Source organism: Lepidochelys olivacea (assembly GCF_965140295.1).
Source record: "Lepidochelys olivacea isolate rLepOli2 genome assembly, chromosome: 17".
Taxonomy (NCBI): domain Eukaryota; kingdom Metazoa; phylum Chordata; order Testudines; family Cheloniidae; genus Lepidochelys; species Lepidochelys olivacea.
In genome coordinates this window covers 20,417,597-20,440,505 of record NC_140427.1, presented here as the reverse complement: position 1 = coordinate 20,440,505, position 22,909 = coordinate 20,417,597, and the positions used below count along the sequence as shown (strand labels likewise).

General features: G+C 42.4%; 1 protein-coding gene across 7 annotated transcripts in view; it reads right to left on the bottom strand.

The window, feature by feature from the left end:
- Window positions 1-22,909, bottom strand: part of RFFL (ring finger and FYVE like domain containing E3 ubiquitin protein ligase) — a 50,933-nt gene that overhangs the window by 22,167 nt on the left and 5,857 nt on the right. For 2 of the 7 annotated variants that reach the window (XM_084650891.1, XM_084650893.1), the window contains exons 2-3: window positions 14,001-14,081; window positions 2,863-3,053 (exon numbers count right to left, since the gene is read on the bottom strand). In XM_084650891.1, coding sequence (XP_084507017.1) covers window positions 2,863-3,048 — 186 coding nt within the window. In that variant the 5' untranslated portion in view covers window positions 3,049-3,053; window positions 14,001-14,081. Of the gene's footprint in view, window positions 1-2,862; window positions 3,054-14,000; window positions 14,197-22,909 lie in introns of those variants that run through there. The other 5 variants (XM_084650894.1, XM_084650890.1, XM_084650895.1 and 2 more) reach the window with 4 other exon arrangements.

Genomic DNA, 22,909 nt, shown 5'->3' with positions numbered 1-22,909 from the left:
GTGTATCAGACTTCCATATCAGCCAGGACATTTTTCTTCCGGTTTTTTATCCAAAACCGCATTTTCAGTCACCAGGAACAGCAGCTGCACTCCCCCAATGTTCGTAGGGCCCTTGCTTTCTACATTGAGCATTCGAAGCAGTTCCAGAACACGACCCAGCTCTTCGTTGCAGTGGCGGACCGGATAAAAGGCCTCCCAGTCTCCTTTCAGTGGATCTCTTCGTGGACCACGTCCTTCATCCACGCTTGCTACGATCTGACCGGCGTACCAACCCCGCCCCTCACTGCTCACTCCACAAGGGCCCAGGCTTCGGCGGCGGCATTCCTGGCCCAGGTGCCAATCCAGGAGATCTGCAGAGCCACGACTTGGTCCTCGGTACACACTTTTGCTTCACGCTACGCCATCATCCGGCACGCCAGAGATGACGCAGCGTTTGGTAGAGCAGTCCTACAATCCACACATTGCTTCAATCCGACCCCACTGCCTAGGTAAGGCTTGGGAGTCACCTAATTGGAATGGATATGAGCAAGCACTGGAAGAAGAAAAAACAGTTACTCACCTTTGTAACTGTTGTTCTTTGAGATGTGTTGCTCATATCCATTCCAAACCCTCCCCCCCTTCCCCTCTGTCGGAGTAGCCAGCAAGAATCAAATGAGGGGGCGCTGGGGTATATATCAAGCGCCATGAAGGCGCCACTCCAGGGGGCTCCACAGCCAACCCACCGGGTGTTGCTAGGGTAAAATATTCTCCGACGGCCGTGCACACGGTGCGCACACACCTAATTGGAATGGATACGAGCAACACATCTCGAAGAACAGTTACAAAGGTGAGTAACTGGTTTTTTTCTGTGATCCTGTTGCAGCAGAATCAGATTCTAATATATCCTTTAATTCATTTCCCTGATGGTGGCCTGAAGTCATATCACCTTAGACCAGACAACATTAATGACATCTTGGTAAACAAATGAGTAAAATATTATCTTCACGACACTACATACACTTGTTGGTTTTATTTAGAAGCACAAATCTGAATAAATTATGGAGCAAATGGGTAGTCCAAAGTCTCACTGTGGAGAATAAGTAACTCAAGAAGTGTGAATCAGTAAACAATTCTACCTTCAGTGAACTGGCCACCAACTCTGTGGGATGCTATTGATGGGGATTCAAGTAGTAGGCCATCAATTTCAGGATGGATTCTATTAAAATACACATTTAAAAAAATCAGGGTTCCATTGTTCGTGGATTAGATTTTTGCAAAGAGATAAAGTCTTTATTACCACCAATAATGTACCACCCTTGGAACTATGGCTGCCTATCTCATTCATATCTTTCACTGTGCTGACAAAAATTACCTATTCCTCACCTTTTATTCCCTGTTGTGGAAAAGAGTCAAAGTTTGATTCTCAATAATTCTTTTGCCATGTATTCTGTAGAGAGAGATGCTCTCTTACTGGGGACATATTTAGAGGATGCCTAGTGTAGTGGTATAAAGTACTATACACAGATAAACTGCCTACTTTCAGAACAGAGTTCTGAGTACACATATATGCCTGAACCCTGCTTACGAAAAAAATTTATTTCCAAAATTTTAATCCTCAGAATAGTTTCTTAAGCAATGTAAGATTCTCATAATATAACAATACCAAAACCAGACATATCCATGTTGTCTCTACGGGCAGACAGGTAAAGCAGCTTTATCAAGAGTTATCTTCTCCCAGACACTTGTGAGCATCCAAACGTGGCTAAAAATGCAAAGTCAAATTCGATGAATTTCCCAGTCCAAAATTTCCAATGCCTGAAAAGGGGTAAAGCCAAAACAAATATGACTCCTTAGCAGTTGCCGAGCTGATTGTAGGTTTTATAGCTCTTTTTGAAGACTATGTCATGAAGCAGTACCTTAAAATAGAGTTTTTTAAAAGTTTAATTTATCCAGGTCAAATGCCTCCATTCTTTATTCATCACCCTAACTCTGAGAACATGGTACAGATCAAATACTGGCTGTGTCATGGAGTGTGGATTCTAACCAGCTCCTAAAGACTTTCAGGAAGCACTCTAGGAACTTCCCCATTTAAATCATTTCCCTGGCCAGAGGCTGCTGATTAATTTTGAATCTTGTGACACCAATAGTTTTGGCAGCTGCAATGCACAAGGATCTAGTACACAAAACGGGATAACAAGTAAAACAAAACAAAAAAAGAAGTGCAGAAATTCAGGGATGAACACTAAACTGGCAATTCACTCCCTATAAACAGTGATGGCTTTTTAGCTGAGGACTAAATGTTTTAAAGAGTTTTAAAGAGTCAATTTGAAAATAACTTAGTTATGATTTCAGGTACTACACCTGCCTAATTGTTGTGGTTTTGCAATGGCATTTTCCAGTTTTTAAAACGTTTTCTCTTCTCCCCTATTACTGTGTAAAGGCCCACAAGACGACCAGGAAAAACAGACTACAACATGAATTGCTGTCAAATGCCTGAACAATCTACAAATAAGCTCAGTAACCCTAGGTGGTCATTGCAATAACAGTAGGTAACATATTTTTAAAGTGGTATCCCTTTAACTGATTATAAGTAGCTTGCTGTCCTTTAATAAAGCATCCAGTACAGCCATGACTACTGTGCGCTAACAAGAACTGTTGGTTATTTTCATTTGTGCCAGCTAATTGTGAAAGCAACTAGGAAATAAAGAAGCAAGGCAAGTTGTCTTCTGCTATACATTATGTCCCTAAATCAAGGGCCTCCTTTGGTTGTGTGTTTTGCAGGCTCTTGAAAGTGACTCTGTAAATAAATGATCTGGGAGTCAGATTGTGTGTGTCAGTCAAACCAAATGGGTGCCCAAATCAGTGGCTAAATTCACCCCTTACCTTCCTGGAGGAATTTTCAAAGTGCATCCCACATGCCTTGCAGTTCTGTTCAGAACCTGTAGGAGAAGGATATGAGCTGTAACCTGGGTTGGAATACGCCTGGGGTCTGGCACCCTGCTGCGGCCGCTGCTGCATCTCCTCAGGTTGTCCATCCAGACAAAACCAGTTACAACAGGTTGCCCACATAATAACTAAAAGGGTGAGAAAAAACACAAGTTAAATAACGTACTGGAAGCCACATATTTGCTACCAAAGTGAGGGCCGGGCACGAACTGAAATGTTTATGCTTCCTTCACTAACTAAGCTACTTGACAGCAAGTAGCAAGGGGACTAGATCTTTTCTCTTACCAACTGCAGGCGTAGGCCAAAAACGTACATATCTGCAACACACAACATGCTCTAAACCCTTAATGAAAATGCACGGGCAGAGTTTCAGAATGGACTTTACTGACATTTTTCGGAGACTCTCGTTAGGGCAGGAGGAAGACTATGTTTAAATTCCACTCTGTTGTGCATGGGCATTGTTCAGAACTCTATGATCGCAGAACAGTCATTTGTATTACACTATGGAGCTACAACCGAGTGAGGCAGTTTTCAGTTACTTTGCAGTAGGGAGTAAGGGAAAGGTTAGAGGCACTGGTGAATTTCTCCCTCAGCAAGATATTAGAGACTCGTGTTCTCTCTCACATGGTGCTTGTGTAAGATTAACAGCGAGACCCTAGATGGTTTTTCTCGACAGCCTGGCTCCACATATAAAGCTACAGCTGCAGGCCTGTAAACAGACAAGAACAGGCAGTGTCGGTGCCCATGAACTCAGCTGGACTCAGCTGAAATGGAAACAGACAGCTACCCTAATTTGCGTCCTGCACTCAGTAAGCTTCCAGACAGTGAATCAGTGTTAACCTCTGCTAACTTATTTAGAAACACAGTTGAATACAGGGGAGCTAACTGATAAGAAATTATGAATGTCTCTACGTATCTATTTGCTTGGGCCCTGGTGGTAAGAGATATACCCCTAGAATCATAGAATATCAGGGTTGGAAGGGACCTCAGGAGATCATCTAGTCCAACCCCCTGCTCAAAGCAGGACCAATCCCCAATTTTTGCCCTAGATCCCTAAATGGCCCCCTCAAGGATTGAATTCACAACCCTGGGTTTAGCAGGCCAATGCTCAAACTACTTAGCTATCCCTCCCCCCACCTAGACTCCTTGAGGAAACAGTGTGGAAACAGAGGGGGAGAGCAAAGAGAGGAGGGGGAATGCTTCCTCTCAGTATTTTTGGAGCAAAACCATTTCTGCAATAACATTTCCATACTTATTTGTAATCTACTAAGCACATAGGCCTGAAAACATTCCTCTGGGCACTCAGACCATATGCTAGGTGTCATCAGTCACTAGCATAAGGAATACACTCTGCTTCCCACCCTGTATTTGCTGCATTCATGTTATAGTTAACAGACAGATACTTTTACGCTTCTTTTAAATCTTTCAGCCTATTCTGTCCAGAGGCAGCAGAACCAGGAAAGCAGGGGGCAGAGCGGGGGGCTAACACCCCCACAATGGAAATACTGGGGGGCTCAGGTATACTTCTGCCCAATATCTGGTGGAGGCAAGCACGGAAGCTGGAGGAGAGATCAGAGCAGATTAGGCCAACCGCCAAGGAGCAGGTAGGATTGCTCTCCTCTCCACGCCTTCCAGTCACCACAGGTCCTGGCATAGGCACCTGGCCTGAGGGAGGGGCAGGAGCACACGTGTCAGCCACTGGGATCAGGGACAAGGAGGCATCACTGTGCCAGCTGCCAACGGAAAGAGGGAACACATGGCATTGGGCACCAAGGAATGGCAGTAGGAACTGCCAGGACACCCCTTCCCAGCTGCTCCCTGCCAACTCTCAGTAGCTCCCCTCGCAGCCACTCCACACCCCTGATTCACAGCAAGCTTCCCCCCTGAAATCTCCCAGATTCTGTCAACATTGGTATCTGCCAGTTCAATTTTCCTCGATTTTCCAAACCCCTGGAGTCAACCTTTTTTCTTAGCTACGCTGTTTGTGCATGTTCCCTACATAATATTTTATGACATGATTAAACCATACTTTGGAAATTGGTCAATCAATACAAGCTCTGAGGAGTGTTTGGCATGAGGTGCTAACATAGTATTTGAATGTTTTATACAATCAGCCCTGTTGGGCTGATGTACTTAAACAAGGAGGCTTTTGAAGTTTGGTGCAGTTCCAATAATCTGCAGATTTACTGGACTCTTTAATCCTTTCAAAGTGTAGGTGAATTTGGTCTATCAAAGTTACCACTGTCGCTATAGTGGACACATGCCTGAGCATGACAACATAAGCTTGCAGGTTCAGCAAATTTTAATGTTCAAATAGAAAACAAGAGTCTTGATGATACAGGAGAAACAGTTCATACAGTGTGTCATGCTGTGAATTATACACTTAGAGCAGCAATTAGACGTCTCACCTTAGATGAAAAAGCAAATGTATGCGATTTTTAAATTTTCAGGTTAACTGAATTAGTCTCTTATGCTTATGTCTACATACATCACCTCGTGCTGACAGCCTGTTCTTTCTAACTTCCACGGAAATAATCTATTTGTGTAGGTGCACGGACTTTACTTCTATACCATTTGAAGCTGTTCTGAAATATGCTGAGGGGGCTAGTCTGCTTTATTTTTGCCCAGACGTTTTTAAATAGGAATGTACCATGGGAAACGGAGGGTGGGGGCGGTATATCCCATATAACAAATATTTGGGGATAACTACCATACTGAAAAATAACCTGGTCATTTAGGCTAATAAACAATACAGACTGGTTTACAACTGTATGTGTAAAACCTGGTGCCAGAAGGTTTTTAACCTTACACAGTTTTTATGTCAAATTATAAACAAGTTTAATGACCAACAGAAAGCAGGACAAATGGTTATTGACATGGTGTAAGGTCTGAGGTCCCAGTATGTTAGTGGAGGAGCTGTAGTTAGTCCAGCATTCTATATTATATGTTCATGGTACTTGTTCCAAAGTAAGAAAACACACCTCGTGTTCAAGGAATACAGTCTAACAAAAGCAGTCCATAGTACAAAGTCATAATACAGAAGGTATTTAGCTTCATCATGTGTATTAGCCTTAAATTGAAAGCACAGTATCCAGTGGTAATGGCTATAAATGCACAGACTATAAATAAAATACACATCAGAACTTACCTATGCTTTTTTCTGAACTCTAATTTCAGAGCATTAAATTTCTGTTAGAAGTTATGTATTTTGGAAATTCAACATTTTTGCAATTTTGCTATTTTATGGAATGACTCAGCTGTTTTGAGAGTCTTAATTTGATCCTACGGTTTACAGACCCAAGATATGAACCCTGTGAACACTGAAAGAAGCATTCATAGCCTCCACAAGAGATTAAAAAACTACATCCACATTAAGCCCATAAGGACTCCTGTGAACTTGAGGCCACCCACAGTAGCAGCATATACAAATGTCTACGGTTTGTCCTGATTTATTTTTCTTAAAAAGATAGGCCAACTCACTCAAACTTTGCACCAGTTCAGATATTGCAAAGAAGGAATGAGCAAACCAGAAGAAACAAAGACTGAGCTCAATGTTATTAAGCCTACATTCTGTTCTAGCATTATCAGAAGGTTGACAATAAGACTCGGATGTGGTTTCAGAAGATCCTTAAACCTGCTTAGCTGATAAAGTCTGAAAGAATAGCTTCTATATATGAAAAAGTTAACAGTTACTTTAGTTCATTGAACTGTAAGGTTCTTAAGAAGCTGCTTCCCAGGTTTAAGAGAAATGAGTAAGAGTAAATGACAGCCATTAATGTAACACCACAAATAGTGATAATTGGTTATGGGTTTCCATCAACCCATAAGATTATAAGAAAGCACAAAAGTTTAATTTTGCTGCTAATTTACCACAAGAAACAGAATTTGCTGCAATTAGGGAGATGCACAAATACCCTAGTAGTAGCGACCCAAGAGTATGATAAGCAAGAAAAATTCTTGTGTTAAAGAAAGAGAGGGGCTGCCCTCAAAGGAGGCAGGTTGGGAGGGAAGAGATTTCTCTTTCCTGCAAAGGACATCAAAGAACAAAACTATCAGCAAAAATGCAGTATTTGAAAATCATCTTCAGGAACCTGCCTGTCAAACTCCAAGGGGAGAAGAGATGAGACTACAGTAACTCCTCACTTAAAATTGTCCCGGTTAACGTTGTTTCGTTGCTGATCAATTAGAGAACATGCTCGTTTAAAGTTGCGCAATGCTCCCTTATAACGTTGTTTGGCAGCCGTCTGCTTTGTCCACTGCTTGCAGAAAGAGCAGCCCGTTGCAGCGAGCTGGTGGTGGCTTGGCACCAGGGTGGACCAGCAGCCCCCCATCAGCTCCCCACTCCCTTAAGTTCCCTGTGCGGCAGCTACCTCGGCAGTTCAGCTGTCCCTCCCACCATTGCCATGTGCTGCTCCTGCCTTCTGCCTTGGAGCTGCTCCTTGCTTGCTGTGGGGGGGTGGGGAGGGTGTCAGTGTACTAAAAGGGGCAATGCGCACCTCTCTCTCACACACACACGGTGTGTCTCTGTCATGCTGTCTCCCCTCCCTCCGCTTGTGCTGCCTTGTAGAGTGTGAGGCTACATTAACGTGTTAACCCTTGAGTGCTCAGCTAGTTCATCATTTAACACTAAGGCATTCCCAGGGAAATATCCCACCCTCTGACTTCACCACCTCAACCAAGCTTCACAATCATCATCACTGTGTACAGTATTAAATGGTTTGTTTAAAACTTATACTGTGTGTGTATGTATATATACAGAGAGAGAGAGAGAGAGAGAGACTGTTTGCTTTATATAAATTAAATAAAATAAAATTTAGTCTTTTGTCTGGTGAAAAAAATTCCCTGGAACCTAACCCCTTTTTACATTCATTCTTATGGGGAAATTGGATTCATTTAACATCGTTTCACTTAAAGTCACATTTTTCAGGAACATAACTACAACGTTAAGAGAGGAGTTACTCTATATTAAAACGGCTTCTGAAGCTTTAGCAGGCCAGATGTAAACCCCAGCAAATAGTACGGAGCTGCCAGAGTACTGATGCTCTTAGCTGATTCTTACGCAATTCTGGATGCCACATTTTAGAAAAGATGCGGATAAACTGGTCCAAGCCCAGAGGAGAGCAACAAAAACAACATGACCTGTGAGAAAAGGTTAAAAAAACTGGGTATGTTGAGTCTTGAGAAAAGAAGACTGAAGGCTGATAACAGTCTCCAAATATATTAAGGACTGTTATAAAAAGGACAGCAATCACCTGTTCTCCATGTCCACTGAACGTAGGGCAAGAAGTAATGGGCTTAATCTGTGGCAAGGGACATTTCAGTTAGATAGTAGGAAAAGTTTTCTAACTCTAAGAGTAGTTAAACTCCGGAATAAGCTTCCAAGGGAGGTTGTGGAATCCTCATCGTTGGAGATTTTTTTAAGAACGGGTTGGACAAAACCTGTCAGGGATGGTTTAGATTTACTTGGTCTTGCCTCAGCATAGGGGGCTGATCTTGATGACCTCTTGAGATCTCTTCCAGCCCTACATTTCTGTGATTCTATGATGCTCCCATAGACATTGTTCAAAGTAGATCTGCTTCACATTAAGGTTTCCATTTTAGTAGATTATGTGGTTCAGAATTCAGATCAATACCCTTACCATGTGCAGAAAACTCATAAGGTTATACTCAGTTAATTTTAGCTAGCAGAAGTGGATATTTTAGCAGCGGTTTTAGAATATAGGGTCAGTAGTATGTAACCTCTTGGTAGCTGGCCAAGAAATGCTTTTATCTTGCCTTTGCCTGCCAAGACATCTCAAGTCACTTAGTTTCTAAACATTAGTGTGATAATGAATATTCTTTGCAAAGAAAAATGAATGAACCTTCAGTTTTGATTTATAAATTGAAACGACAACAGCAGCTCTGAGCAGGAAGTTCAAGAGAAAAGGAACAAATTGACTAGGACAGTAGGTACAGTATCTTGCCACTCAATATGAAATCAACCTGTTTTTCCAATGGTCAGAATGATGGATTTTTCTATAAACTTTAATATTCCAGACTGTACTCTGGCATGGAACAGAGTAAACCCATAGCATGAAAGTTTTCATTAACACGCTAACAAAAACCGCTCCAAAAGAGGGTATGCTCTCAGACAGAAAGAGAGATAGGTAAAGATTCCAAGATGTTAAACTTAATCTTCTGGACAAATTAGTTTTATGCACAATATTTGTACATATCCAATTTAAATCACTCACAACTTAGACAGGTTTCAGAGTAGCAGCCGTGTTAGTCTGTATTCGCAAAAAGAAAAGGAGGACTTGTGGCACCTCAGAGACTAACTAATTTATTTGAGCATAAGCTTTCGTGAGCTACAGCTCACTTCATCGGATGCTGTAGCTCACAAAAGCTTATGCTCAAATAAATTGGTTAGTCTCTAAGGTGCCACAAGTACTCCTTTTCTTTTCACAACTTAGACAAATTCAAAGAGTTCTTATGAAAAAGGTGAAAAAAATCTTTGAAATACAGACATAAAAATTAGAAGAAAATGAAAGACTGTTTATGTGGCAAAAAGGAATAAATGAAGCTAGTCAAACATGCTGCAACCTTGAAATAGGGATAAATACCAGAGAGGAAGAGGAATTATTTAAGCTCAGTACCAATGTGAACACAAGAACAAATGGATATAAACTGGCCATCAGGAAGTTTAGACTTGAAATTAGACGAAGGTTTCTAACCATCAGAGGAGTGAAGTTCTGGAACAGCCTTCCAAGGGAAGCAGTGGGGGCAAAAGACCTATCTGGCTTCAAGATTAAACTTGATAAGTTTATGGAGGAGAAGGTATAATGGGATAACATGATTTTGGCAATTAATTGATCTTTAACTATTCATGGTAAATAGGCCCAATGGCCTGTGATGGAATGTTAGATGGGGGTGGGATCTGAGTTACTACAGAGCATTCTTTCCTGGGTATCTGGCTGGTGAATCTTGCCCACATGCCCAGGGTTCAGCTGATCACCACATTTGGGGTCAGGAAGGAATTTCCCTCCTGGGCAGTTTGGAAGAGGCCCTGGGGGTTTTTCACCTTCCTCTGCAGCATGGGGCACGGGTCACTTGCTGGAGGATTCTCTGCACCTTGAAGTCTTTAAACCACAATTTGAGGAATTCAATAGCTCAGACATAGGTGAGAGGTTTATTGCAGGAGTCGGTGGGTGAGATTCGGTGGCCTGCGTTGTGCAGGAGGTCAGACTAGATGATCATAATGGTCCTGTCTGATCTTAATATCTATGAATCTATGAAAAAAATGTAAATCTATTTGTACTGGTGTTTGGACTAAGGAATAAAGTAATATATAACTTGCTAATGAAGACAACACCACCTAGCCTCGCCAAACCACAGTGAACTAGAAAAAAAGGAAAGAATGGAAGTAAAGAACATTTGCCCTTGCTGAGACATTGACAAACAGACCAGCTGGCAGCAGAATAGTTCAAAGATAAGGTTCAGGTTTCATCTTGATTATTTTGTGTGTATGGTAACTAAACTTAGAATCCAGTTACCTATGCTTTTTCATAGATTTCCAGGCCAGAAGCTACCATTATAACCTCCTGCCTGACCTTCTGCATAACACAAACAGAACTTAATTCAATGATTCCTGCATGAAGCTCAACCAACTTCTTGTTGAACTAACATATACTTTTTACGGAGACATCCAATTTTGACTCCAAGTGATGGAGAATTTACCAGATCCATTGGTAATCTGTTCAGTCATTAATTGCCCTCTCTGTTCAAAATATGCATCTTACTTCCAGTTTAAATTTTGCTGATTTTTACTTCTAGCCATTAGATCTTATCTGTTTTGTCTATCACTTTTAAAAGCCCCACAGTAGCAGGTATCTTCTCTCTGAGCTTGTCTAAACTTACAAGTTTTGCTGATACAGATATACGCCTGAGCAGCAGTACAAAAGTAAGGAAAGAAAAGCATTGGTTAAAGGACGAAGAGTACATGGAGTTGGCATAAAGAATATAGTATTTTTAAATTTCAAAACATGTCCAAGCTTAGCTCCCATTAAGTTCTCCGTACAAAGAAGAATGCGGAGATCGCTTTCAGATAACTGCACCACATGAGAAACAGTCATCAGGTTTCCAGCTGAGTAACTGGCAAAACTTGTGACATATCTTTGGCAAATATTACTTCAGCAATGGACTAAAGTTTACACAGTACAATGACTCAGAGCTGATAATAAAATCAGAGTGCAAAGTCTACTCAGTGATTTCTGCTTTACATAATACACAATACAGCAAATAGCCCTTCATGTATCCTGTACATTAATTTTCACCCCAATTTTAGTATTGCAGTGTTGGATTGTAACACCAGGTAAGCCTTATTCCCTCACTGTGATGTTGTTGTGTGGCCATAGGGGTGGTGGGGTGCTTTTGCAAACAGATTGCTAACAGTTAAGTTTCAGCTGTGATTACTTAAAATACTGTTAGGTTTTCAACTGTCAGATGAAGCATTGTTTTATCAATTCATTTTCACATCTAGTTTATCAGATGACGGCTTGACTGAATTTATGTTGTTCACTTGGTGCATGTAAATTCACTCAATTCTTCAGAAATGTCAAAATTAAAAAAATCGGGGAGGGGGAAAACCCAGGTTTGCCTTACTAACAGAACTCTTTCCTAGGAATTTGAACTTCTGTAAACCGCAGCTCAAATGACCGACGTATACTAGACGCTGTGCCATCACTGAAGCACCAGCAACGACGGACTTGCTGATCATACCTAAAGCAGCCTTCCATGAGACAGAAGAGAAGTCATAACAGCAATGATGATTCTATCCATGTGGCACAAGGATTCCTGGTCCCTTTTATTTTAATGAGCTGTTATAGTCTGAGAGGAAAAGTACGGAGCACAGTTCATTGTAATTTAGTTTTGCTGCAGAAAGTAAAAGTACCCCCATTGAAGACTACAAGGGCTAGATTCCCCCTGTGACGCGCTAACTAGCTAACATAACAACTCCCACTAAATGCCTGGTGCCACGGTATTATTCACAGTGATACAACAACTCTATATTCTAGAAGGTGATCGTATTTAAAATTAATGGAAACAATTATTAATTGCTTGCCTTTGGCATACTATACCACCAGATTTACTTGACCTTGGTGGATGTGTCAGTTGAAAAAGTAACACACACACAAATAATTACAAATAAATTTAACAGTATGAGACATAACTGTTTTAGATTATGTAAGTAAGTACTATCTTATAGAAGACTAATAAAAAGGTTGTCTTGTCGGAAGAAAATTGTGAAAACCAAGGAATGTAAAATGCCTGAAACCAAATGTTTTACAGAGACAGAAGAGTTAAAATCCTAGAAAATTAGAGTGTACAATTTTAGACAAACAAATCCTGAGAACGTGGGAATTTCCTAAGTACTACTGGAACATAAAAAAATGCTCCACTTGAAACTGTTTCCTGAGACATAAACTGATTTAAGTTACACCATGGTCTGTATATTGTACATTCAGTATGTGTTTGCAAACAGTTGTAAGAAAGGCCATGTTACAAAAGGACTTTTGTAGACAGAATAAAGTTATACTTCAGAGTGAATACAGCAATGAGAAGCTAGAGGTCTACTACTACTCCCACTGAAGTAGATGGGAGTAGGAGTAAGTCTTAAGTCTTCCAATATTTATCAATCATACAGTTATGTACATACACCAGAAATTAGTGCTTCATAACTGAGGGTTTGGGGTAGTTGGCTGGTATGTTTTTAAAGGCCAGGTTGAAAAAAAAATGACTTCTTTTATTCTGATAGGGTACAAAATTTGACAAAACAGTTTCCTTCAGTACTGGGGAGTAAGAGACGAGACTATTTTCCACGGTACTTTAAAGTTTGAATTTAACTTTATTAGAGAAGTATTTATAACTTGTTTTTTGTGCTACTAGAGGGCTTGCCAGGAAAGCAAAGCCATTACTATTTTAAACACAGCACCAACAATGTGCTAGAATCTTTTGAGAGATATAGGATTATACAGTCCATGTCAAAAAATCTTGCAGTCTCAGGGCTTGTCTACGCTTACCGGGGGATCGACGTGCGGCGATGGATGCATCAGCGGTTGATTTAGAGGGTCTAGTGAAGGCTTGCTAAATCAACAGCAGATTGCTCTCCCATTGACTCCTGTCCTCCACCTGAACAAGCAGCACATGGGGAGTCGACGGGAGAGCATCTCCAGTCGACATCGCGTAGCGTGTACCCCGCAGTAAGTAGATCTAAGTACATTGACTTCAGCTACGTGATTCACTTTAAAATTTTTCACTTTTAATTACATAATGTGTTTGTAGTAAGAGAGAGGTTTTTTTCAATGCATGTGTGATTTTTAATGTGTCCTTACTGATTTCCTTTTCAAAAATGAGATTACTGCAAGCACTGAAATTGTGGGGCTTATCTACATACAGAAGTTGCACTGATTTAATGTAAATTTAAAACCCATTTAAACTGGTGCAAACACCTGTGTGGACACACTTATATCAGTTTAAAACTAGTTATATCCGTTTAGTTTTACTGAGCATCCACACACACAGTTAGACCCATTTAAACTAATCTGGTTTAAAATTGCATCTTTGGTTAAACCAGCATAACTCTATGCTTAGACCAGGCATTAGTAAAAACTAATTGCATTACAGGATGCAATGCCTCAATTTTAGATCTTTCCATTCCTCCACTTAGGAGGGAGTAGAATTTTAAGTTATCGGAGAATGAAATACAATAGAAGGCTTAAGCTGATGCTGGATTCTGCAGAGAACAAGGTAGGAATTAATATTTAAATCACATCTCTGATATGTTTGGCTGCCACACATTCCCAAAAAAATCTGCAGTTAGTACCCATTGAAACTTCTGTAATAAAGAGTGAAAACCTGAGAAGCTGCAAGAACTGCCTATTGTGCAATATCTTGTCTAAAAAAAAAGGAGGAATTGGACAATACCCAAATTGTAGCCTTGTCTGATTGAAGGCAGAAGAAAAGATGCATAAATGCAGAATGGAAAACTGGGGGGAGGGGGGAGAGGCGTAATCTGAATCAAATAACTGTTTACTGACCTGAAGTTGTGTTTTGTTTATTGAGAAATGTTAAGTAAAGTGCTCATCTTGCTATCAGTCATTATTAGGGTCCCTGGAAATCTGCAAATATTGGAAAGTGGAAAATTTGTAAGTCAGTGAGGTTCTTTTGAGCAAGTTAACTCAAAACATACAAAAATACTAAAGATGAATATCGTTATCTGTATCTGAGATGTTTTAAATAAAATTGGCTTATTTCACCCAATCTTGCCTTTTTTCCCTTACCTCCTTTGAGCTCTTTCATTCCACCACCACCACCCCAAAGATCTCCCACTCACCTCCAATGATTAGGGCCCTACCAAATTCATGGTCCATTTTGGTCAGTTTCATGGTCACAGGATTTTTAAAACGGCAAATGTCATGATTTCAGCTATTTAAATCTGAACTTTCATGGCGTCGTAACTGTCGGGTTCCTGGCCCGAAAAAGGAGTTGTAGGGAAGCTGTAAGGTTATTGCGGGGGGGGGAACTGCAGTACTGCGATGCTTACTTCTGCCCGCAGCTGGTGACGGCGCTGCCTTCAGAGCTGGGTGCCCGGCCAACATCTGCCACGCTCCAGCTGCCCAGCTCTGAAGGCAGCGCAGAAGTAAGGGCGGCAATATCGTGACCATCCCCTAAAATAACCTTGTGACCCCCCCCTTCAACTCCCTTTTGAGTCAGAACCCCCAATTTGAGAAACACTGGTCTGCCCCATGAAATCCGTATAGTATAGGATAAAAGCACACAAACGACCAGATTTCATGGTCCATGACGTGTTTTTCATGGCCATGAATTTGGTAGAACCTTACCAATGATGGTCTCCTTTCCCCTCTCCCCTAGACTATGCTGAGGAACAAATACATATAATATTACGTAAAATATTCACTCATTCATATTTTAAAGATATGAAAATTGTTCCTGTGGAATATCCTTTCACATTAATATAACCATACTATCTAGATATTTATTCCACACTCATCACCACAAAAAATTATATATATATATGAACATACATACAGAACAGTACGGAGAGAAGAGAAAGCCCTGGAGCCAGCAGGATGGCTGGGAACTTCACTTTACAACTATTCTCCTCTCCCCCAATCCTAACCAAGGTAAAACAACAATGCAAGTGTAAGTGTGTGTCCTCTCTCTCTGCATCTATGTATGTAAAACATATATATGGGAAAGGAGTGAGGCTTGCATTTAGTTCTGAACAGTCAGTTTTGTGGTCATCCTCAGTTCCTTGGGAAGGGAGTTCCACAGACCTTCACCAGTTGCCAAGAAGTCTCCATCTCCAGTTCCCATTAGCCTCTATCAGCTGATATTAAGGGACAATGAAACTATTACAAACATCTTGAAAAGAGGAAGAGAAGCTCTGTAAAATAGCTCACACCTAGCCCACCGAGGGCCTGGAAGATAAGCATCAGGTCCTTAAACTTGATCAGTAGCCAGCACCACAAACGCAACAATGGCATAACAAACTCCACCCAACTTTCCTGTCAGCAGGCCTTCTACATTATACACTCGCTGTTTCTTTAGTATCTGTGGATTCCTACCCAAGTATAACATGTTGCAACAGTCCAGTCTCAAAGTCCATTCGGACCACCACAGGATGTAGTCTCCTAGCGAATCAGAGGTGGAAAATGTTTCAATTTGAGAGTTTAGTATCAAATAGAAGTTCAGGAGGATTCCTACACCATGTACCTGTGATGTGGTATATACCCCACACTAGCACTAAGAGATTTAACGGGAGCTACTGAATTCAATTAAGGCACATAGTTACATCTTGCAGGTGGGCCCAGCTAAGGAAGAAGCTCGGTGGGGAGAATAAAGGGAGGAAGCCCAGATCAGAAAGGAGCTGCAAGAAAAGAAGGGAAAAACTATGCAGTTCCTCTCTGGTTACTAGAGAGTGAAGGAAGCGCCTAGAAACAGGCAGATTGTACAATAAGCCCAGGAAGGAGCTGTGGGAAAAGGCCTGAAGGAAGGCCAAGGTAGGAAGAAGTCCCAGGGAGGCAGCAAGGAGTCTGCAATAGCAGATCTTCGCTGCTTGCCACGTGGTCCATGGACTAGAACCCAGAGGAGAGGGAGGGCCTGAGTTTCCCTACCTGCCATCGGAAAAGGTAGCTTGGAAACACCCTGACAAAAAGGACTGCAGGCTTTGGAGCCAAGCCTCCAGAGAGAAAGCCCTGGGAGGTGTCACTGTGCACAAGAGCAGGATGACAACCTTGCAGAGTCTAGGTGGTCCTGGTGGTGGTATTTTTTTTAATTGAGCTTCAACTTCTAAAATCATTTTTGAAGTTAAAAATAAAGAGCAATGCTGCTAGTCATACATGAAATGGGCTTCTTTTCACACTCTATACACTGGAAGAGGAAAAATGATACCACAAATTTGACGGAACTGTGATGCTGGAAAAGAGGAGTCGAAATCCATGATACTGCAGAAGAATTGTGCATCAAAGTATAAAACTCAAGTAGATCTGTAAGCATAACCTAAAGCCCTGCTGTCCATCTGTATTCTGATAAAAATCTGATTTCAGCTTGTTCTAATGTTTGTAAGCTTTTACTCTACTTGGACACAGTTTTAATTAGAGGTAGATACAATACTAGTGACTTACAAATACAGCAAACGTGTTGCTTAACTAGTTTTATTCAAGATAAACCTGAAATTCATACCCAAACTGGCTCTGAAATGCAAAGATTATTTCATTATGCTCCAAAATGCATTAATTATTTGTAATATTTAAATATACATAATTACCTACATTTTGACATCTTACAGTTTTGTATGTGTTTTTAAAATATTTCAATTCACTTTTAGAGCTCCAATATATTTAATAGCATCAGTGGCAACACATTTTAGCCATTTCTTACTTCATCCTAGAAGGAAGTCACAATGCGGATTGAATGACTTGTGTAATTTTCATGGGAATATAGTGATGTCATACACAGAGGATTGTGACCTTTCAATGATTAAACAGAAGAAGAAGAAAAAAGAGAGATGGGGAGGGGAAAAGTCTTGGTATAAACACAAAAATTGCAGTTCTCCTCTGTGTAAAGGAAGCCTCTATAATAAATAGGGTTAGGCCTGATCTACACTACAGAGTTAGGCTGGCGTAAGGCAGCTTATGTTGATCTAACTCTGTAAGCGTCTACACTAAAATGTGGCTCCTGTTGATGTAACCCACCCACCACGCCAACTTAATAACTCCACCTCCCCGATAGGCCTAGTACTTAGGTCGACGCAGCATCGGTCTAGACACTGCATTGTTTATGTCAATTTTAGTGGCCTCTGGGAGGTGTCGCACCATGCCCTGCTGTGACCGCCATGATCACCATTTTGAACTTTGTTGCCCAGCAGCCAGGTACACAGGTATACACCCTTCTACTCTAAATGCTCAAAAAATTTCTGAAATTCCATTTTCTGTTTGTTTAGCACGGACAGCTCACCTAGCGACTGCCCAGCTGACCATGCTGGTTACACGCCACAGACGTGCTCCTGCCTGGAGGACACAGCAGGTCCTGTGTCTGTGGGGAGAAAAGACTGTGCAGGCACAGCTATGATCTAGCTGTAGAAACATCCATATCTGCGAGCAGACCGCTTGGGGCATGAGGGAGAAGGGCTAAAAGAGGGTCCCGTAGCAGTGCCACATGAAAGCCAAGAAGCTGCGGCAGGCATACCAGAAGGCCAGGGATGCTAACAGTTGTTCTGGTGCCGAGCTGCAGATATGCCACTTTTACAAAGAGCTGCGTGCCATCCTCGGCTGAGACCACCCCGAAGAGCCCCGGGGTACTTCGGGGGAGTCAGAATCACAGGCCCCTGAGTGAATAGTGAGGAGGTGATGTTGGACAAGGGAGGAGTAGTATGGGGGACAGATGACCGGGGGACCCAGTGGTGCAGCCAGCCAGGACCTGTTTATTCCAGACCAGTCGAGCCAGTCCCTACAGTCCAGCATGGGCAAGCCTGATGCAGGGAAAGGAACCTCTGGTAAGTGCGCAATTTGCTTTGAAACTGCAGGGACACCTCTGTTCATTTACTCTTTTTTAAATCATGCTTGAACACGTAGTGAAATAATCAATAGATGGAAAGTTGCTATCTGCTTCTCACTCCCTTGTACAATTAGGCCAAGGGAGCCCTGCACAATAATTTGTTTAAGTGCACTGGGATGTCCCATGAATCCTCCATAAAGATCTCGAGGAAACTTTTCTGGAGGTAGCCTGCAATCCTCTGCCCAAGGTTTCTGGGTGGGGCTGCCTTATTTCTTCCGCCACAATAGGACACTTTCCCACACCACTCAGCAATTACTTCAGCAGGCACCATTGCAGCGCACAGGCTAGCAGCATAGGGTCCCGGTCTGCAGACAGACGCATGCAGGAGCTGTTTCCTTTCAGCCTCCATTACACGCAGGAGTGAGATCTCAGCTAACATCACCACTGCCTGTGGAAAACGGTACCAGCATTCAGTTCAATTCCCCTAACCACATATAGTCATGCCCATGAGCTACCACACCCCCATTGTCCCAACTCGCCCCGTCTTTGGGCGGTATTCACCATGGCTGGGACTGCCGCTGTGCTCTATGAATCCCAAGGAGAAGTGAGAATGTAGTGCCTGTAACTTGTGTGGATGAAGGGGAGTGAGTTCAGGATACCAAGTTTCCGTTTATCTTGTGATTACACTCTCAATAGTACCTCTGTGTACTGTATCTTTTGCATCTGGAAATGTGACCTTGAGGGTCTCTCCATCCACACCAGCGGAGCGGCTCAGTCAGATAAGAAGAAGAAGGAGGAGGACGTGTAGTGACATGTTTCAAGAGATCCTGCAAGCCTCTGGTGCTTCAGATACTGAGCACAGAGCTTGGAGGATCACCCTCAAGGACAGAAAGGACAGGGATAGAACGGAGAGGAGAAAAGCAAAGGAAAAGGAGAGCGAGAGCAGCAGGAGATGCTACTAGCACTTCTCAAGCAGCAAACGAGAGATGCTGGAGACTCCTGTTGATCTTCAGGTTCATCCGTGCTCGCCTTCCTCTGCAGCCCATAGATAGTTGCATTCTGGGACCTCCCTACACACATTCCCAGGAAATCCGGGGCTGATGCACTACCCCATCACTCCACCCTGAAGGAGAGTACAGGCAATCACAGCCACACATACACTGACCTCTGAGAGATACAGTTGGTGTTTGTGAAATGAAAATGAATGTTCTTTCCCCTTCAAAGGTTCTTTTCCTTGTATTTATAAAGTTTAATTCATTTATAAATATGTCTGTTTGCATGGGTTTGGAATAAAAGTCTATTTATGGAAACTTAATTCATCTTTATTAGTTCACAACATATGCTGGGTGAGTCTGACATCATTCACAGATAATGGCAATAGGTACATTCATTTTCAATGTTATATTACTACACACTGAGCACTCATTATAAGGTTCATACCGGGGTTCAAAAAAACCAATGCCAAGAAGAGCACACTACAGCAACATACTTTACTGTGGGTCACTATTAAAATGGTCTTTCAAAGACTCCCTAATCAATATAGCTCCCTGTTGAGCTCTTCTTACAACCCTAGTATCTGGCTGCTCAAAATCAGCAGACAGCCATTCCACCTCCACCCTTCACCCCAGCAGAAACTTTTCCCCCTTTGTTTCACAGATATTATGAAGCACACAACAAGCAGCTACAACCATTGGGATTTTCTTTCCACTGAGATCAAATCTCATGAGTAGACAGCACCAGCAGCTTTTCAAACAGCCAAAGGCACATTCAACGGTCATTCTGCACCTGCTGAGCCTGTTGTTAAAGCGCTTCTTGCTGCTGTCCAGGTGGCTGGTGTACGGCTTCATGAGCCACGGGAGTAAGGGGTAGGCTGGGTCTCCCAGGATCACTACTGGCATTTCAACATCCCCAGTGGTAATCCTCCGGTCTGGAAAGAAAGTCCCTGCTTGCAGCTTTCTGAACAAGCCTATGTTCTTAAAGATGTGTGTGTATGCAGCTTCCTTTACCATCCTGCGCTGATGTCAGTAAAACATCCCTGGTGATCCACAATGCTTGCAATACCATAGAAAAGTATCCCTTTCCGTTGATGTACTCTGTGGCAAGGTGGTCTGGTGCCAAAATAGGGGTGTGTGTGCCACTATCCCTCCACCACAGTTCAGAAACACCATTTCTGCAAAATCATCCAATATGTCCTACACATTGCCCAAAGTCACAGTCCTTCATAGCAGGACGCAATTAATGGCCCTGCATTCTTGCATCACAGCAACCCCCACAGTGAATTTCCCTGCTCCAAATTGATCCCCAACTGATCACTAGCAATCGCCAATTGCTTTTCCACGGTCAGTGCAGCTCTCATTTTGGTGTCACTCTGCTGGAGGGCTTGGGAAAGCTACACACACACACAAGCACACCTAGGAATGTGGCCTTGCACATCCAAAAATTCTGTGGACATTGCGAGTCATCCCATACCTGCATAACAATGTGATCCCAACAGTCAGTGCTTGTTTCTAAGGTTCCGAACCAGCACTCCACCTCTGCAGCTGCTCTGTGAATCCGACAACCACCTTGAATTGTTTCTTTCTATGTCCCACAGCAACCTAGCCTGCAAGGAGTCATCATGTTCCCTGTAGCTCCTCTGGCAGCTCTGCAAATACCACAGGATCAGGCGTGCCATGCTTGCAAGGCTCATCACAACAATGCAGAGCTTTGCAGGATCCATCCTTCTCACACAGATGGAGTGGGTTGTGGGGCTTTTGAAAAGAGGCGTGAAACATTATGGGATGGAGATAACTATGGGATGGAGATAACATTATGGGTTAGAGAAAACTGCACCATGTTTCCAGTCAGCCCTGTGTGACTCATTTGCCCCCAAGACGCAGTGCAAACCCTTCCCAAAATACTATGCGCTAGACAGTGGCAAGTTGCTCAGTGGGGTAACTACAGATGGTGCACTGCTCTCTGCATCAGTGCAAGCTCTGCTAGTGAGGACATGCACCACGGACACAAGGAGTGTACTGTGGATGTGTAAAAGTGATTTAATTATTGTGGCGGCTGTACATCAACGTAACTTAGGTTGACTTAATTTTGTAGTGTAAACTTGCCCTTACTTATGGTAACAGAGGTCCCTGGGCACCAAAATGATATGAAATAGCAACACAGAACAGAAGCTGACTGACCTTATAAGGAAACAAGTGATCACATACAACACCTGACAAGTTTTTCAATTTCTTTAAAAACTACAAGGCATGAACTACGCAAATATCAGACTCCAGTTTGAAGAACCTGAATTTTGAATTGCAGCATTCTGTGAATTAAAAAATATAAGAATTCTTTTCCTCAATTTCTAGGTTTTTGATTATAAAGTAGGAAGGGACATTTAAGACAAAGCTTTATTTGAATCATAAAATAAACTGTTTCCAAAAATATTTTGCAATGCTTGTATAATGGCCTCAAGAGAGTCAGTAATTTAGACAACTATGCTACTAGCAGCCACAAAAGCTACATTTTAGAGCAAGCCCTGCTTTGGAACAATTGAAACTTTCTCCAGTGCAAAGTCCACACACAGGCAGCAGTGTTTCCCTGCAAGCATCTAACAGTTTCATTATTGTTTAATCACCCCACCCCCCAAAACACCCTCCAACCATCTATTAGGCTTCACATTTCACCCGACTCTGCAATTAGCCTAGAATGTCAGGCACATATGGGAAGAGTTTCCTGGATTCACATGAGAAAAAATGCTAATTGTCTAAACACAGAAGCCATTCATCCTCCTATAATTACAGAGATACTGATCATTCTAAAAAAAATTATTTCAGGACTCCAGGACCCATTTGTGCTCAAAATTACAAAACCAGGTACCTGTGAAGACCCCATTAGAGATGTGATGAATAAAAGTAGCTCACTGCAACTAGTTAAAGGACAAAGGGTCCACCAATCCAACTCTCCTCACGGGGACCACAGCAGTTACCAAAGTTGTGTTGTATCAGAATGCACTAGTTGCAAGGTACAATGCAGCTTTAACTTGCTACCCACCACCCCTCCCAGCCAAAGAATTCCATTGCTCAGTGCCTTGCCTGAGCCACAGATATCTAAAGAGAAAAAAGTTCCAAAGGAATATTGACGTGAATGTGTAAGAAAACTATGAATGCATGATGCAAGCCTACAAAACATATCATCATTGCACATAAACCGAAAGCACTATAAATAACCTCTCATTAGCAAATGTTTACAGTGGGTGATTTTAACAATCACAAAACTGACTGAACGGTATGGTACGAAGAAGCGATTTACTGATACCATAGAATGACTGCTTTTAGAGCAGATTGTTTTGACACTGACAAGGGACAATATCAACATAAGCTTGATCTACATCAGGAGTCGGCAACCTTTCAGAAGTGGTGTACTGAGTCTTCATTTATTCACTTTAATTTAAGGTTTTGCGTGCCAGTCATACATTTTAATGTTTTTAGAAGGTCTCTCTCTCTAAGTCTATTTATTATATAACTAAAACTATTGTCATATGTAAAGTAAACAAGGTTTTCAAAATGTTTAAGAAGCTTCATTTAAAATTAAATTAAAATGCTGATCTTACGCCGCCAGCCTGCTGCCAGCCTGGGATTTCGTTCACCTAGGCCGGCAGCGGGCTGAGCGGGGCCTGCGACCAGGACCCCGGCTGACAAGGGGCTGGCAGCCAGAACCCCAGACCAGAAGCGGGCTGAGCGGGGCCAGCGGCCGGGACCCCAGACCGGCAGTGGGCCGAGCGGCTCAGCCCACTGCCAGTCTGGGATCCCAGCCCTGCCCACATAGAGTGGGTACCTACCTTCTCCCTGGTTCTCGCCCATTCTCTTCCTCTCTCTCTGCACTGAGCTGAGGGTGGGAGTGCACTGAGCACAGGGCTGGGGGTGAAGGAGTAGGCTGGAGGTTGGGG